The sequence below is a fragment of the Mauremys reevesii genome, linkage group 3 (assembly GCF_016161935.1).
Source record: "Mauremys reevesii isolate NIE-2019 linkage group 3, ASM1616193v1, whole genome shotgun sequence".
Taxonomy (NCBI): Eukaryota; Metazoa; Chordata; order Testudines; family Geoemydidae; genus Mauremys; species Mauremys reevesii.
In genome coordinates, this window is record NC_052625.1 from 92,598,259 (window position 1) to 92,616,823 (window position 18,565).

Consider the following 18,565-nt stretch of genomic DNA (forward strand, 5'->3'; position numbering starts at 1 on the left):
GTATTTATTAAAGATGAGAGCATTTGAGGTAACACTGAAGTTTCCAGTATATAAGTGGCAATAAGAAAAATAACATAAATCCCATATGCAATTTCCTTCAATTAAGAGCAAACTGCCTAATATGCAAGAACAGTAGATTATTGTAAAAACTCTTGGTCTTTCATCTTCCCACATGAATGACAGCAGGTATGATGGGCAGGTCTCAGAATGAGCAGGGAAATCCCAGTCTAGAGACGTAGTTCTTCAGGACAGCAAATTATAAGAAAGCTGGCTCTGGAATATTAATGTATTTCTGATTAAGACTACTCTCCTGTTTTAAAAGTATTCGGGATGTTCAATAAGAAGCAAGATACAACAAACGAGTCATAGATTTTCTAGTCTGTAAAATTTTATTAAGCAACAGCTGGACAACTCTTACAACTCCAAATCATCAAGGAAAAAAAGGGCTATCAGTCCATCTCTTAATCATGTAGACAGTAAAGAATTTGGACAAACCACATTATTAAAGGGAAACCATTAATGCTTTCTAGGTACCACCCGTACACTCTATTACACAAGATACATAAAAGGTTAGGCAGATCAGGGTAAGTCTATAATTACAATGAAAACCTGGTTCAGAATGTCATATTTAAAAAAAAAACATTTCCAGAAATATGTTTTTAAAATAGTGTACCTATGTAATAGTACGCAGCAGTGTACCAATTTCCCCGAAGGCTTGAAAAGAACATGCTGGGTCATTTGGCTAGGGATCTCGGCACCCGCATGACTGCACACTTGTTTAAAAAAAATAAAGCCAAAAACAGTAGTAATAGATTCAGAAAAAATGTCCAAAGTTACAGTACCAAAATAATGCATTTATAAACAAATGCAAAAAAATACCTTTTTCAGGAAATACTACCGTGCCTTTTTTCAATCAAATGCATCCCCATGCAATTCAACAACACTACATATTTTGTATCTACAACAAACGAGATCTTAAACACCATCCCCCCAACACACACATACACACCCACAAAGAAAAGAGAAAAACAGTAAGAAAGAAAAGAATAGGAAGCAAAAGGCAAAACAGAGACCATGCTAACAAAAGAAAAGAAAGAAAAATTACAAATCTTATCAACAAGGAACCAGAAATAATAGATTGATGGGAACTATGCTGAGCACTATTTTGATGAAATACTGAAAACGCAATCACCTGCTAACATTATACAAAAACGTTTCTCTCAGTTTTATTATTATTTTTAATCTTAACACTTTTATTATTTGAACCAATGTTAATCTGGCCAACAAAGTAAACATTCAGACAGACAGCTTTGTCACTATCCAAAACTCCTGTATCCGATTTTATTTTTAAATTTGGAGTTAGTGTAAATTGGAGGGGAACAATTAGGAACATTTACAGAGCCTTTACATCCGTCTACCATTATGAATCCAATTTTTCTGTGCACATTTTGGAGAAAGAAGTGGTTTGGGGTTGTCCTTCATCCCGCAAAGTCATTATAGTCTCAATTGTATCTGTGTGGAGACACCCTTGCAGAGTCCAATTCAAGTCAATCTGTATAGTAGAGGAGCTTGACTGCATGGACACATTTGCAGAATTATGGGCCTAGAGTTGTTGTTTTTTAATTTTAATAACAATTGCTTCAGTGACTCCTCCTCTGTCCTCTTACTTTAACTGCTCTTGCTATATTTTCCTATTTGCACAGATACAGCCCCAAACAATCAAAACCCCAAAGCAATTCTTTCCTAAAACTTCTTTCTCAACATGCAATGCTCAGTGCTGGGTTGGATTTTTTTAATCCTTAAAGTTTCTGTGTGTGACTGTGTATTTGGGCACACTTGAAAAAATGTAATCTTAAAACGATTCCCTTTTGAGACCATTCCTGGGAGATGGTAATATAGCTTAATTCACTCCAGCGTGATACATGTAGCAACAGCCTTAAACCCTGATCCCAGAGAAGGATTCATGCGTGAAGACCCTTGTGCCCATACAGGATTGTACTAAAGTAAATAGGACTCTGTGTTGGCAACCTAGCACTAGGTTGCCAATGTAGAGTAGTTTGTGCCCTGCAGAAATAGCTGCTTTTATTATAGTGCAACTAACTACTGCTCTGGCAAACACCATCTTTCAAGCTAGTAGAAGCCAAATTTCTCTCTCTTTTTTGTCAAAGCTGCTCCTCCTCCACCATGTTCACCCTTTCATACAGTTGCTAAGTGCTCATTGGGCACCCAGATGTAAAACAGTCACAAAAACAGACTTAAGAAATAACTGCACTCAAATTATCTGAAGCAACAACTCAAAGCACAAGCAAAGTCTGATTGCCTCATAGTGGCAGTGAATCTTCATTGAAACATGGAACAGAAGTGGACTGTAAACCTTGGGGATACTTCAAAGAGGTTGCTTAAGACAGAGTTTACCTATTTGAGGTGTCCCCTAGTGCAAATTTACTGTACAGCAAGATCATTCTGACTGCATATGGAAATTGCCATTGTCTGCTCTGGGAATGAATGTAAAACTATTAACTTGACTCAGTAATTTTCCTTTATGCTACTTTCATCTCCCTCTCCTATTTATTTCTGCTATTCTAGAACCATAGTACTATTGCTGAAAAGTACCAGTGGTTCTCAGGATGAAATTCACTCCTCTGTAGAGGGCCGACAAGGTCTGTGTATTATTTTTTGGACCCACTTACACCACATTTTGAGGGCTAGAGCCAGATTGTCAAATTAAATCTGGCCTCTTTGTGCCACTCAGGCAGTGCAATGGGGATCGATTCTGGCTACAAATCAGCCAGCAGGGAAATCCCCTGGCATAGGGGAAGTCACTGCTGGTGTAAAGGTCCTCCGCTCTCCCTAGCCTCCACTGTAGGGCCACTTAAAGCTTCTCAGCTACTCTAAGCATTCCTAGGGTTGGGGTCAGCTCAGATTAGCCTCAGAATCAGGGAGCTGTAACAGGAGCAGAGCTTGAGCACAACAGGCAATCTGGCCCCTTAAATAGGATTTCAGTGATGCACAGGCTGTGTACTAGCCCTCGGCACAGAGATGAATGTCACCCAAAGTGAGTCATATATAAAACACTTATTTTATACATGAACCCGCCTCTATTCTGTACCACAAAATCAAAGCTAGCTCTAAGAAAAGATAAAGCAAATCATGATTTGTGTTTTTTAAACCATCTCCGTGACTGAAAAAGCCAGTTAAAACACAATGGGAAAATACACAGTATAGAGGACAGATTTCTGCAGGCCCCCCCCAAAAATCTACACTATATGTAGTCTACAGAATCCCCAATAGCATATCTGCTTTTTCCAACTGCCTGATAAACAAGATTCCTCCCTATATTATAAAATGTTGAATATTGTCCAGCAAAAAAAGTTGTCTTATACACATTCTTAAACAATTTCTTGCAGCAAAACATATTGCTAGCAAACAATTAATTACAAAGATCCTCTTTTCATATAAATAAGAAAGTGTGTATAACTCACTGGTACATAGTAATAAAATAATCCCTAAATCACTTATTACATTAAGCAAGATAAATAATTTGACTCAGACATTAACAGGAAATTTGCATTAAATTATCTTTAAAAAATAACGCAACCCCTCAAAAAACAAACCGTAAGCCCTTTGGCTTAACAAATATTGCACAACTAAAAACAAAAGCTTTTGAAAACCATATTGAACTACTGGAAACTACTGTATGTGTAAAAGAATTAGGTAATTCAGAACATGTTGCTATTTTCTTCCTAGAAGAACTTACAATTGTCTACACAAAAACTAGGTTGCAACACTTAAATATAAAATGTAAAACTAGTGATTTTGGCTTGAATGCAACAGCAATCTTCATGATTAAAATCATCCTAGTGGAAGTATTAGTTTGGAGAGCTTTTAAAGTTGTTTCTTAAATTTTCTCTCAACATACAAAGAAACAAAAAAGACAATGATCATTGTGACCTGCTGTCTTCATAATTTAGGACCCAATTGTACACTCAGATATATGTATATATATATATACATATACATATATATACACACACACATACATACACACACACAACTTAATTGACTTCAGCAGGAATTGTGTATACTTAATTGAGACAAAATCTGTCCCTAACCGTAGGTAGTCTTTATGCCATTAAATTGTTGCCTTAAAGGGACACTGTCAACATACTTACAGAAGAAAAACTCTTTACCTTATAACATAAAAACAAAAAGTTAGAAATCACCATTTTCACCATTTGTGTTGTTTGTTTTTGTGCTTCCGTGAGGTGGGAACAAGGCCTTCTTCTATGTCTGGAAAGCTCCAAGACACTGTGTGTGCTACCAGAACCAAATACCAATGGATTCTGGATAATAAAACTAGACTGGCAGGTTTCACTTAAGTTTTCGCCACTTTTGCTTTCTGGTTTTCCTGCATTTGCACATTGCTGCTGTTAATTTGGTTCATAATACTGCAGGGGAGTGTTAAAAAAAAAAAAGATGACAAATCTTTGCCTGGAAAGTTAAAGAAAACAGCAGTATGAAAACAGTTCTCTTTAGATGAGGTATGTTGAGCACACACATGCGCAGACATACTTAATTCCATTAAATCTGCATTCTTGGCCTAAAACTAGTTGACAATGTCTCTTTAAGAGGATTATTTCTCTAAAGCAACAGAATACCTGTCCTCCTAAAAGAAGAAATGAATCAATATGCTTTTGGCCTCAACGTGTTCAGTGCACACTTCTCAATATTCCAATACTGCTTATGAGTTGCTTATGGGATTAATTAGAGCTATTAGGATCTCTTCAGAAGCACCATTGGGTCAAGCCTCGCAATCCTCACTCATATGGGTAGTGCCATTGAAATCATGTGTGTAAGGAATAAACCTGTTGCCTAAACAGCACGTAATTCTGCACTTTTGGCCCAATCTCGCTCCCACTGAAGTCGATGGCAAACTCCCACTGATTTCAAAGTCAGCAGGACCAAGCCCATTTGATCTCTGTCTACCTTCTCCTCCACACACACACTCCAGAAGCTGTCACTAAAATCAGCTACTAAATAACTGTGGCGGTGCGGTTCCTCTGTAACAGAAAGATATACACCTAATTGATGGAGTTTCAACAAAAGTGAATACATAAAAGCAAATAGAAGAGTTAATGCCAAGGGAAATATTGGGCTTGATCCACTCCCATGTGCAAGCAGAGACTGCTGAGCCCCAAGATGATACAGAGATTATACCACCATCCTCCCCAGGGGCTCCATAACAGAAGGACAGTATTATCTTGCAGGTGGGTCTTTCTGGGGCCACACTAGTGGAGGTTGCCTGGGAGATCATCTGAATCAGCACATCCCTAGATATTCTTGTCAAAACCTGTCTCTGGCCAGCATTACCTACCCTCTGTTGTCTGGCTTCAGAGTCCCTAGTGAAGGTTGGAGCCAGGGAGCTGCTGCATCCCTTCCTCCACTGGGGGTCCTGTGCCCACGATGGGTTCCCTGCAATGAATCAAGCCTACTTAGTCTAGCCTACCTTTACAGACATTTCAAACAATCACAGTGATGTATTTTACTCCCTTGGTGTATGGTTTGTGTTTTAAACCAAGTTATGAAGGGTTTCCTAGTAAGGAGTAAAACTGAGGTTTACAAAGATAAAACAGCCACCACCCCATCTTTCTAAATGTCTCCTGATTTGAAAGAGTATTTTTAAAGGAAATCGACAGTTACATTTTGCAACCTACTGTGAATTTAATTTAATGAACGATCAGGGTTTTCATGTGTTACTGGGGAAGCATTTCCAAATCAAACTGTATTCAAAAGAGAAATGTGGGTGCATGTGAGAGAAAGAGCACTAGAGCAATAACAGAATCTCTCTCTACCCATTGAAACACTTAACACAGGCTTTGACTTATATAAGACAGATTTGCAGTTAGAAACAGTCTTGTTACTGTATATAGGTGATTAAAAAGCCATAACCAGCTATATACATTTTGGCTTCCCATTCTTTTTTTGGACGTTAACCATTCAAACGACAGCCTATAATGCTGTACTCAAATAGGAAGTGGATGAAAGGGGCGGTACTCTCCAATATTTCCTTCCTTTTCTCCCTTTTTTCCAACTGGCGGTGATGAGAAATCCCCTACTGTCACCACACGCCTTTCTCTTTCCCAATTAATGCAATGCTCCGATTCACCATGGATTTAGAAGAATTTTACTCACTGGGCCCATTTTATGTATTTGAACAATTCTGTTCTTAACATGTAAAGATCTTTTAGTGAAGAGGAGTAGCCCTTGCCCATGTGCTACGCCAGGCTGCATTATGTACTACACACATGTAGTACAAGTCAGAGAATACTGCTTACCTATACACTTATGTATGCACCTCTCACAACTCCTCCCTCCTCTGTTCTCCATCATCTAGTGAAACACATTTATCCCAAGTAACAGCACACAAAAAGCAGACACCCAACTTCTTCGATGAAATGTGTTTTGAAACCATCCAATGGTAACAGTTTTGTTTCTCTTCTGAATAATACATCAGTATTTATAAATTAAATATTGACCTTCATAAACCTCCTTGGTACCTGCAGTGCTCAGCTATGATCAGAGAAGAAACATGTGTCTTCAAGGATTATAGCTTTTTTTTTTTCCTGCTATCACTCATGTAGTAGTACAAATTGGACCAGAAAAAAGGTTATGTTCCCCGTTTTAAAAAGAACAGCATGATATAAGGCAGTCTATCAAAGAGAGCAGTCTTTTTTACCCCCCTACGAGCTTACGTCAGCTACTGCAGCAAACACAGCAGAACCACCACAACAAGCCAAAAGCCACATTTCCCAACATAACACTGAATGGCTCTCACCTGGTGCTCTTTCTGAAACCCCAGCACAATGTTAAAAAAAAACAAAAAAAACCCCAAACAAACAGCTCCCCCACCCCAATTATGACTAAAGTTAATGCCCTCTTTTGGGCACCAAGAAATTTTTCCAGTTTTACTGCCTTCTTCACTCCCCGGCGCCTTCGTGCACCTAAAACAGGCCGCCCTGACATTTTCCAGTTCGGACATTCGGAGAAGGGTTTTCTCTCTCCAGTCTCTGCTCTTTTCATTTGAGGCGTTGAGTCACATTAGCCAGAGCAACTGCAAAGGCTTGCACTGCAGAAAACGGATACTGAAAGTCCAAAATGTAAGCGTTGCCATCAATCCTTCCAAACTGCATTACCTGGGGAAGGGTGGAAGGTGAAGGGGAGGAAAAAATATAAGGAATGAGAGGTCAATAGAAGGGAGAGACCAAGAAGTAAAAAGGAAAAAAGGAAAACTGTGATACCCTTATTCACACTGAATAGTACCTTACTCCATATGAAATCAATGGGGCCAGTTGCAGAACAAAGTACTACCAAGTGTGAGTGAGGACATCACAATCTGGTCCATGGACATCTACTCTGTAGAGGAAATACACGGCCTTAAAAGACCCAGGGTCAGATTCAGCCTTGGTGTAAGTGGACTTAACTCCACTGAAATCATTGATGCTGGGTCAGGACTAGGGTCAGGACTAGGGTCCGTATCATCTGCTCCTTCAGAAAAATCAGAGGAGGATCTTCACCGGGGATCCTCAGAGAGAGATCCCACTGCATCTCCCTGTCAGGAAGGCAGTTTGCACCCAGGAGAAAGCCACAGCAGACCCTGCCCCAAACCTGGCAGAACTCCTCTGACCCACGTGGGTCCCTGGCATATGCATATGGTCAGGGCCTTCTGCATGGAGGGAGGCCCTTTGACTCTATACCACCTCTGGAGGCCCTCCAAATTCCTTGGAAACTGCTACCAGGGCTTCCATGTGGCCACAGCACACCAAGGAAATGGTAGGCTGGGAGCTCCGAGGGCAATATTTTTTTTAATTAATTTTTATCAAGGGGGACAATTTGCATCACTCCAGCCTGCTCACATCTCCCTGTAGCTCACCAGTCTCCATCTTTTCCCCCAGCACAGCTCCTGAGCAGTATGAAGAGGCCTCTATAATTTCTTGTGGTGGCGTGCAGACCTGCCAAAGGTCACACCCCTTACATGACACTCACGCCTATTTCTTTGCGGTCTCTCTCTTATGATCATAATGATCCCTTTTGGGCCTCAATATCTATGGATCTATAAATCTGGACCCCGGCCTCCAAGACAAGGGCAGTACAAGCTGAAAGAGAAACTGGTATATATCATATTGGGCGGAAACCAATGTCACTGCTTTCGTATTTGTCCTTCTGAAGTTGTTAGCCATCTGTTTTTTTGGACAGTATCAGTGGTCAAGATAGGTAAGCAAAGTAACATTTCCATTGGTTTATACTGACAATCTATCTTGGTATTTCTGTGTCCCTCATCACTGCAGTATCCGAACCCCTCACAGTCATTAACATATTTTATCCTCTGAACGCCCCTAGGAGGGAGGCAAGTACTATTCCCATTTTATAAATATAAAACTGAGACGCAGAAACTGTTGCATCTGACGAAGTGGGTATTCACCCACGAAAGCTTATGCTCCAATATATCTGTTAGTCTATAAGGTGCACAGGACTCTTTGTTGCTTTTTAGAGAGACAAAGTGACTGACTGAAGGTCACACAGGCAAGTCTGTGATAAAGCCAGGAACTGAACCCAGCTCCCTTGAGTTCCAGTCCAATGCCTTAGCCACCATACTAGACTGTCAGCAGCCCACTGGAGTCTGGTTTTGGTGTATTAATGTCTCACTCGGACAAACTGAGAGAACCTCATTTTTCTGATTTCGGTTTTCTGAAATATCTAAAGACCTCCTCTTCATGAGCAGCACGTGATCCTTCTACTCCAGTGGGAGGGCCATAGCTTCTGCTCCTCTCGAAAGAAGAACCAGCTAGCCTCCTCTCAGGTGCTATTGTTCACTCTTCATTGGGAGTGATTTGGGGTTTGGAGGGAGACTGGTTGCTTGCCCACATCTCTATCTCTCCTTCCTTATGTATTTGGAGAGAGTATGTGAGAGACAGTGAGAGAGAGAAAGTGAGTGTATACTGGGATTCACTAATGGTATCAAACTAGCTATCATGAGCAATTTCTAACTTGAGATGCAATTGGAGTTTGCAGTATTAAGGGCAAAATTATTGGATTTTTCCCTATAATGCTGCAAGTTAAGACTGTTACTAAAAGTACATTTCTTTAGGAGTGATAAGTAGTGAGATTAAAAGAGAGTCTTTCCCCGGGTCTGACAGGAAAAGGCTATAAACATGCTTTCATTATATATACGTAAATGCTGAACCTCATTCTTAAAAACTGCTGATCACAGAGCTACCAGCAGAACTAAGAAGCTCTTTATAGAAGTGCAGGAAGATTTGTGTAAGTTAGAAGCACAGTGCAGCACCCCCTCTCTGAGATAAGGGAATAGAACAGAGTCTCTTTCCCCCCCGGGAAGCTTGTCACTGCAATTGCTGCTGCCATCCTACCTGTCGTCCTTCCAGCTCAATCTGGAAGTTTTTTGCAGACTCCTGGGTCACCCGTCCTCCAAAGTCCAGCTGATACACTTGTGTCGCCTCGTTCCACAAGGGCTGCTTGTTGGCCATCACATACACAAAGCCCTGGCTTCCCAGCCTCCCATCCTCCTTTTCGTTGGCCTTCCGGCACTTGAACTCATCCAGCTCACTGGCTGTCCTCAAATTCCTTTTGGTTTTCCACCCCTTTTTGCTTCCTTGGCTCTGGTTCATCAGTTCATCCCCACTGATAAAAAGTTCTGGCTCACTCTCTGAACTGTCCTGAAACTCATTCGTCTTGTTCAGCTTCTTTGACTTCAGCTGGTCCTTCTGGCTCTTGACTTTCTTCTTCTCCCTTCCTAGCCTAGGGCTGGATATTAGGGAGTTGAAGTCAGTCAGTGTCCTTGCCTCCTTTTTGACCTTGCCCTCTGTGATAGCCTGCACATTTCCTTCCTCAGCTCGACTATCCAGGCGCTTCCGGTTCTTCTTCCCAAACTTGTCTGTCCGTTGAGGAATGGGACTTTCTGTGAGGGAGAGAACCTCCTGGAAGGTGTCTGCTGTCTCCACCATTACTTCTGTGCCCACGTGACCCTGAAGCTCTGCTGGTGGGGGAGACATAACTGGCTTCTCCACCACTAGAAGTGGCTTGGGGGGCAAAGTACCTTGGGAATTCTGTACAGGCGGGCATGCACTGTAGGAATTCCATGGGTGCAAGGCTATTGGTGGCAGCTGTAAACTAGAGCAAGTGCTACTTCCTGGATACATGGGTGGCAAGGGGCAATAGGAGAGGTTAGATGGATAACCTGGCTGAAGTACTACAGTTGGCTCTTGTTGTGCAAACTGTGTTGGGGCCAGAGCTTCTTTGGGGGAGCAAGGGGCCTGCATTCCCTGGAGAGGAGGGGCACTGTAGCTTCCTGGATAAGGTACTCCAACCCCATAACTCATCTGGAAAGTGGCAGTGGGACTGGTTGGAGATTTAGGGGAAACAAATGGCACTCGAGACATATCAAGATGCTGAGCTTGACCAATTAGAGGAGCAGGTTTGAGAGGGTTGGGCACTGAACTTTGAGCTGTCCTTTCCTGAGGAACCCATATCTCCTCACTCACCATAGGGTCCCACTGGTATGGTGGTGGCCGCTTCCCACCAACAGTAGCCTCTGTCAAGGCTACAGGCATGTGCCTTATCGATTTATCCACTGGACAGTGCTGAGAAAGTGCCTCATCTTCTGTGAAGGCAGAGTTGATATAATCTGTCCGATCACGAGAGTTATCAGGTGGGCTCAGCAAATTGTATGAGGACTGGGAGGCCAAGGGCGAAGTACTGACTGAGTGAGCAATGACAGAACTGTGCTGGGAACTGCTCCCAGTGGTTACGTCAGGCCTCATACTGCTAATACTGGAAGTGCTGTTACTCGCATTGGCATTACTGATGTTCCCACCACCGCTGCTACTCGGGTTGCTGTTACTGCTGCTGCATTGACTACAGGTGTATAAAGCTGTCGGTGCCCTCTGCTGGTACTGGGCTGTCACAACATTGCTCTTAGGTTTTGATGGATGTTGTAAAGTGGCTCTTTGGCTGTCGACCAACTGAGCCATTTTCAGAGCTGCCTCTCTGCTGTTCCTCCGCAGAGTAGCATGGATAATACTACTGTCCAGCCTCTGTGCGATGCTACGGCCCTGTGACAGCTGGCTGGCAATTTCTGGGTAAGGTGGTGGATCCCCAGTCGGTATAGAATAACGAGGAACTGTCAGCCTATTCAGGGTAGCACTGGAACAGGGCTGCTGGATTTTCTTCTCTGTTGCTGTAATCCTTAAAGTGGCAGAGCTGCCGGGACCCGGCAGGGTATAAGTATTCAGCATCCTCGTTCGAGGCCGGCACACCTCTTCAACGTTCCCACTGCTATCAAAGGTCGTTATTCGCTCATAGCCAAGAGGGGTCTGATAATGTCCTGCTGGATAAAGAGAAAAGTCTCCCTTTTTCAGACAGAGATCCATAGGTGGCTGGGGCGGGACAGGCGGAGGAGGTGGCGGTCCAGTGGGAGCGGCTGGTATGGTTCCAGGGTAAGGAGGGGGTGGGTTCATTTTGTTCAGTTGTGTTTCTTGTGCAGTGCTGAAGACAACAGCGTCCCCTTCTGCCAACTGCTGCACTGGCCGTAAAGTTTTCGCCTTTTGGTGATGTTCATGGTCTCTGTCTCCTTCTCTGTGATCCATTATCGCCATCTGTATTGCACCCTGTGGTTGCAGGGATAACTGAGGAGGTGCCTGGATGATGCGCCCCATTTCCACTCCTCCAAAAATCACCTGTCCTGGATTGGAGTACCTGCTTGAGACTGGGTACTGCACTGCACTATCACCCGCGTGCTCTGTCGTCCCCACTGCTGTCGTCTGATTGGTCAAGACATCCAACTGCACGTTCTGATTGGCCAACAAGGACTGAACCAGTCCTATGCTCTGAGTCGGTGACATAGCTTGCGCTGAGCTGTGAATAGGAGCAATAGGGATATTGACGGTGCAGGGGGGGTTGTTCTCAGGGACTCCAGATGCTCCAGTTACTGCAATAAGAATCAAAATAAACAGTTTAGAGACTGTTATAATCAAAAAGAAAAATAGGAGATTATTAGATTCCCTCCTCATGCGCTGCAAAATAACTTTATTTTATCTGTGCTACTGGCAATCTGGTAATCCATAATATACCATCATTCATACTCCAACTAATGACAATCATTTTGACCCTGATCCGGCAAAGCACTTAAATATGCATATAACTTTAGGCAAGGATGTAGTCCCAGATTAAAGTCAATGGCACTACACATGGGTTTAAGCGTTTTGCAGTGTTAGGGCTTTGTACAGCGCCATAAATTTATGTGGCAATTTCCCAACAGACAGGAAGGCGCAAACTTGTCATCTAAGGTAGACAAGTATCAAAGGGGTAGCCGTGTTAGTCTGGATCTGTAAAAGCAGCAAAGAGTCCTGTGGCACCTTATAGACTAACAGACGTTTTGGAGCATGAGCTTTCGTGGGTGAATACCCACTTCGTCGGATGCATGTCTTGGAAATTTCCAGGGGCAGGTGTATATATATGCAAGCAAGAAACAGGCTAGAGATAATGAGGTTAGTTCAATCAGGGAGGATGAGGCCCTCTTCTAGCAGTTGAGGTGTGAAAACCAAGGGAGGAGAAACTGGTTTTGTAGTTGGCAAGCCATTCACAGTCTTTGTTTAATCCTGAGCTGATGGTGTCAAATTTGCAGATGAACTGAAGCTCAGCAGTTTCTCTTTGAAGTCTAGTCCTGAAGTTTTTTTGTTGCAGGATGGCTACCTTAAGATCTGCTATTGTGTAGCCAGGGAGGTTGAAGTGTTCTCCTACAGGTTTTTGTATATTGCCATTCCTAATATCGATTTGTGTCCATTTATCCTTTTCCATAGAGTCTGTCCAGTTTGGCCGATGTACATAGCAGAGGGGCATTGCGGGCATATGATGGCGTATATTACATTGGTGGACGTGCAGGTGAATGAACGGTGATGGTATGGCTGATCTGGTTAGGTCCTGTGATGGTGTCGCTGGTGTAGATATGTGGGCAGAGTTGGCATCGAGGTTTGTTGCATGGATTGGTTCCTGAGTTAGAGTTACTATGGTGTGGTGTGCAGTTACTGGTGAGAATATGCTTCAGGTTGGCCGGTTGTCTGTGGGCGAGGACTGGCCTGCAACCCAAGGCCTGTGAAAGTGTGGGATCATTGTCCAGGATGGGTTGTAGATCCCTGATGATGCGTTGGAGAGGTTTTAGCTGGGGACTGTATGTGATGGCCAGTGGAGTCCTGTTGGTTTCTTTCTTGGGTTTGTCTTGCAGTAGGAGGCTTCTGGGTACATGTCTGGCTCTGTTGATCTGTTTCCTTATTTCCTCATGTGGGTATTGTAGTTTTGAGAATGCTTGGTGGAGATTTTGTAGGTGTTGGTCTCTGTCTGAGGGGTTGGAGCAGATGCGGTTGTACCTCAGTGCTTGGCTGTAGATAATGGATCGTGTGGTGTGCCCGGGATGGAAGCTGGAGGCATGAAGGTAGGCATAGCGGTCGGTAGGTTTTCCGTCTAGGGTGGTGTTAATGTGACCATCACTTATTTGCACCGTGGTGTCTAGGAAGTGGACCTCCCATGTAGATTGGTCCAGGCTGAGGTTGATGGTGGGGCGGAAGCTGTTGAAATCGTGGTGGAATTTTTCCAGAGTCTCCTTCCCATGGGTCCAGATGATGAAGATGTCATCAATGTAGCATAGATAGAGAAAGGACGTGAGTGGACGAGAGCTGAGGAAGCGTTGCTCCAGGTCAGCCATAAAAATGTTGGCATATTGTGGGGCCATGCGGGTGCCCATAGCGGTGCCACTGATCTGGAGATATGTATTGTCATCAAATTTGAAATAGTTGTGTGTGAGGATAAAGGCACAGAGCTCAGCAACCAGTTGTGTTGTGGCATCATCACAGATAGTGTTCCTGACAGCTTGTATTCCATCTGTGTGTGGGATGTTTGTGTAGAGAGCCTCTACATCCATGGTGGCTAGGATGGTGTTTTCTGGAAGGTCACCAATGCATTGTAGTTTTCTCAGGAAATCAGTGGTGTCACGGAGATAGCTGGGAGTGCTGGTGGCATAGGGTCTGAGTAGAGAGTCCACATATCCAGAAAGTCCTTCAGTGAGAGTGCCAATGCCCGAGATGATGGGGCGTCCAGGATTTCCGGGTTTGTGGATCTTGGGTAGTAGATAGAATAACCCTGGTCGGGGCTCTAAGGGTATGTTGATTTGTTCCGGTGTTAGTGTAGGGAGTGTCCTGAGTAGATGGTGCAGTTTCTTAGTGTATTCCTCAGTGGGATCTGAGGGAAGTGGCCTGTAGAATCTGGTATTGGAGAGTTGTCTGGCAGCCTCCTTTTGGTAGTCAGACCTGTTCATGATGACAACAGCACCTCCTTTATCAGCCTCTTTGATTATAATGTCAGGATGGTTTCTGAGGCTGTGGATGGCATTGCGTTCTGCACGACTTAGGTTATGAGGCAAGCGATGTTGTTTTTCCACTACATGCATCCGACGAAGTGGGTATTCACCCACGAAAGCTCATGCTCCAAAATGTCTGTTAGTCTATAAGGTGCCACAGGACTCTTTGCTGCTAAGGTAGACAAGATACAGAACAACCATTGAGGAAAGGGAAGGCTGAGTCTATTACTGATGAGGACAATGATTCATGGAAATAGAGGATTTTTAGGGGGCATTTGAAGGAGGAGACAGAGATGGGCAAGAAAAGTTAGAGTATTGCAAGAGCATAGGACAGCATGGTAAGGTTGACAAAGGCAACAGTACCACAAGAGAAATGGGAGGATCATAGGGAGCGAAAGGGTGGGATGAATGAAATGAAACAGACATGCAGCTACAGTCACTATGATTGCCAGGTATTGGATTTGATGCCGTAACAGACAGGAAGCCAGTGAAAGGATTCAAGGATAGGGTAATGTGGTCAGAGCACTGGGAAGATGACTTTAGCAGCAACATTTTGAATAGACTGGAACTAGGATAGGTGAAAAGCCAAGTGTAAGAGAAGGTTACAATCATCAATGTGAAAGAGGGCCCAGGTGCGAATGAGGGTTTAGCAGTGGAGATGGTGAGGAAAGGATAGATTTTGGTGATATTCACTAGAAAGCAGCTAAAAGACATAGGACTTGATCCAGCTCCCATTGAAATCAACAGCAATGTTCCCATTGACTTCAATGGGAGCAGGATCAGATCATTAGCGAGAGACTGACTATAGTGTGAGGAGAAAGAGAAAGAAGAGTCACTGAGATTTTGAGGACAGGAGACAGAAGAGATCATAAAGCTGTCAATGGAGACTGAGAAAGGAGAAGGTGCAAAGAGGTCAGGAGGAAAAATAAAGGGCCATATTCTTAGCTGATGTAAACTGCTGTCACTCAATTGATTTCAATTTACACCAATGTAGGGTGTGGCCCAAGAATTTCAGGACTGAGCTTGGAACTAGTGGTGCTGCTCCTAGAGGAAGTGCTTATTGGTAGCTTGTGATGCAAAACTGGGTAGATGGGGAGAGGTTCGGGATAGAGGGGTACATTTGGAAAACACCCACATAAATGTTGGTTGTTGAAAGTAAGGGAGTGAATGAGAACCCAGAGTCATAAGGGACACCAAGAGACTGAGGGCGCTGAGGAGCCATTGAACCAAAAGAGCACCAATTCACAGAGGCCAAGAACAGAATGAAAATAGATGGAAGAAGAAATAATGCTCTACAGCGCTGAGGGCAGCTGATAAATCACAACGACAAATGAGGATTAGTGACCTTGGCCAGGATTGTTTCAATGGAGTGGAAAGGGCAGAAGCCAAATCGGGTACCTCCTTTTCATTTCTGGCAACTCCCCATGAGCTATCGACTGCCCTCCTGCTTCCCTCAGACCATCCCAAACCACCAGATATCCTCCTGTCTCCCTCTCAACCCCTCCTGTACCCCAAACCAAGCCTCAACTTGACACTCTCCTACCCAAACACATTCTTGCCCCTATAGCCCCTAAAGTCCTTGCATCCTCATAGGATTATCTTGCAAAAGTTTTTTTCTAAAATATTGTTACCTTTGGATCAGGGACAGAATTAGTGAATGAGAGTGGAGTGCGAAGAGGGGGATTAGTGGTTCGGACAGTGATGTGAGAAGGGAAAGAAAAGTAGTCAAAATGAAAAGAAGTAGCTGAGTTAAAAGGAAACACATGGTGCCAACAAAAGGAAATGAAGGCAGAGAGGGAAAGAAAAAGCTAAGAGACTAGTTTCGTCACCACTGCAGTGAGTAAGGGAGTCAAGTCATGTTATGTGGATTAACACAGAAGCCTTATTAGACTCTCCCCTTTGTTAGGGCTGGTCTACACTACGGGGGAAAATCGATCTAAGATACGCAACTTCAGCTACATGAATAACGTAGCTGACGTCGAAGTATCTTATATCGAATTACCTACCGTCCTCACGGCGCGGGATCAATGTCCGCGGCTCCCCATGTCGACTCCGCTTCCGCCGTTCGGGTTGGTGGAGTTCCGGAATCGACAGGAGTGCGTTCGGGGATCGATATATCGCGTCTAGATGAGACGCGATATATCAATCCCCGAGAAATCAATTGCTACCCGCCGATACGGTAGGTAGTGAAGACGTACCCTTAGACTTCACCTTTATACAGTGTAATTAATTCTGTACCAAAGTACAAGCACAGGTTTGATTTCCGGCAATATCTGACCTAAATGGACAGTATGATAAGCAAGGGATAATTGTTGCACAGTTTCCCCAAGAATCTTGCAAACTTCCCTGATGATTCTTCTTAAATAAAGGACATGAAGGATGACTGGTGCATTAGAACTGGCATTTGTATGTAAATCTATTACATTTGTCTCCATGATTATTAGAATGTATGATACCCATGGAAAGATGGGACCAAATCAAACCATAGATCCATCTAGTTTGGAATACTCTAGTCATGGCCAATACCTGATTCTTTAGAATATCTGTGCAAAATTCTACTCACCCACTCACTAAGGATAACTTTTGTTCTGATAGCATTAGCTTTTTCATCAACATCAATCATCATGGCAAAGGGTAGGTGAGTAGATTTTTGTGGCTGGCTTGGTAAATTTTCAGGGCAATTCTGCCAGGTTGTTTTAGAGGAAGGGAAAAAGCTAAAACAAACAAACAGAACCATAAAGTATCTGGCCAGCTGTGCAAACTATATGTTTGGCTTGTCATACATTTTTTCTGATGTCCACAGGTTATCAGCCTAAGCCCTGAAACATGAGATTTGATTATTATCTTAGCTTGAACAGCTTTATATGTACTTTACATTCATCCAAGTAAAATTTCCATTTCCCATCATGCTGTCAGATATCCCAAAGTGTTTAAATCTAGCAGGAGTTTCTCACATTCCTCCATGGCTTTTTCCGAATTGATTTTTTGCATAATATGCAAATTAAATCAATTCATTGTTCATTTTCCCTTCAAAATCATTAGTGGATATTATTAAACTTGCCCCTGGGGCACCTCGCTATTGACTGCTCTCCAGCCCAAGAGCAGCTGTTTACTATAGCTTTAGTTCCTAGTGCTTAAGCACTATGTAAGCTACAAGATGTTCTTCATTACCTCATGGCTATTTATTTTCCTTAATAGTCTCTTATGAGAGACCTTGTGGGAAGCTTTTTGAAAATCTACATAAACTCTGTTTGCTAGGTCAGAAGTGAATTTTCAGGAGAAATTTGACAGAAAAGAGAAGTGGATAAGAAGAGGAAGACTGCTGAGGAGAACAGGACAGTATGTTTTTTTATTCGCTTTTAAAGAGTTCTATCAGATCTCATGGTAGTTTGACCAAATTAGGTTATACTTGTCCAAATATTGCACTGCACTTTCCTTAACTCTCCCCCAGTCTCCCTAAAACTGAGGTGAGGCTCACACCACACATCTTTTAGCTCCTTTCAGATAAAAGGAATAGGCATTATGGATCCAGTCCAACTCTCAGTGAAGTCCATGGGGATCTTTCCATTGATGTTCATGGCAGCTGGATCGGGCTCCATGTTAAGAAATATCTAATGCTGAGAACAGCATTTGTATTCAAATACATACTAAATCTCCTCCTCCATGTCTCCACAGCTTTGTGCTTTAGTTCCTTCAGTGTTGACTGAATACCATCAAAGGCCTGGTGATTCAGCAAAGCACTTCAAGCATCTGATTAGTCCCATTGAAGTCTATGGGGCTACTTTGATGCTTGAAGTTAAACACATTGTCAAGTGTTTTAACAGATCAGGGCTCTAGCACCCAATCCGAAATCCCAGGAAAGGCAACAGGAGCCTTTCCCATTGGTCTTTAGACCAAGCCCTTATTGGTTTGTAATTTTTCAACTTTCTTCCACACCTTCCTCCTTAAAGAGACTTGAGTCTCCATGAAGCCACACTTTGGATTCCCCTGAAACGTGACCTTGGAACAGGAATTTCCCCATTGCCCTCTACACTATAGGAATGCTGCAAACAAAGTAATTTAAATGTTTTGCTGCTGCGCCAGCCTCTTTATTGGCTTCATTTTATAGAAGGAGATCCTGGTGCCTCCACCCGCTTTAATTTG

At 43.1% G+C, this 18,565-nt stretch overlaps 1 protein-coding gene across 5 annotated transcripts in view; it reads right to left on the reverse strand.

Annotated features, from left to right (window-relative positions):
• The window catches only part of TULP4 (TUB like protein 4), a 269,619-nt gene continuing 251,054 nt past the window's right edge, over nt 1-18,565 (reverse strand). For 3 of the 5 annotated variants that reach the window (XM_039529683.1, XM_039529682.1, XM_039529684.1), the window contains 2 exons: nt 9,426-12,001; nt 1-7,193 (listed from right to left, as the gene is read on the reverse strand). In XM_039529683.1, coding sequence (XP_039385617.1) covers nt 7,077-7,193; nt 9,426-12,001 — 2,693 coding nt within the window. In that variant the 3' untranslated portion in view covers nt 1-7,076. The remainder of the gene's footprint in view (nt 7,194-9,425; nt 12,002-18,565) is intronic. The other 2 variants (XM_039529686.1, XM_039529685.1) reach the window with 1 other exon arrangement.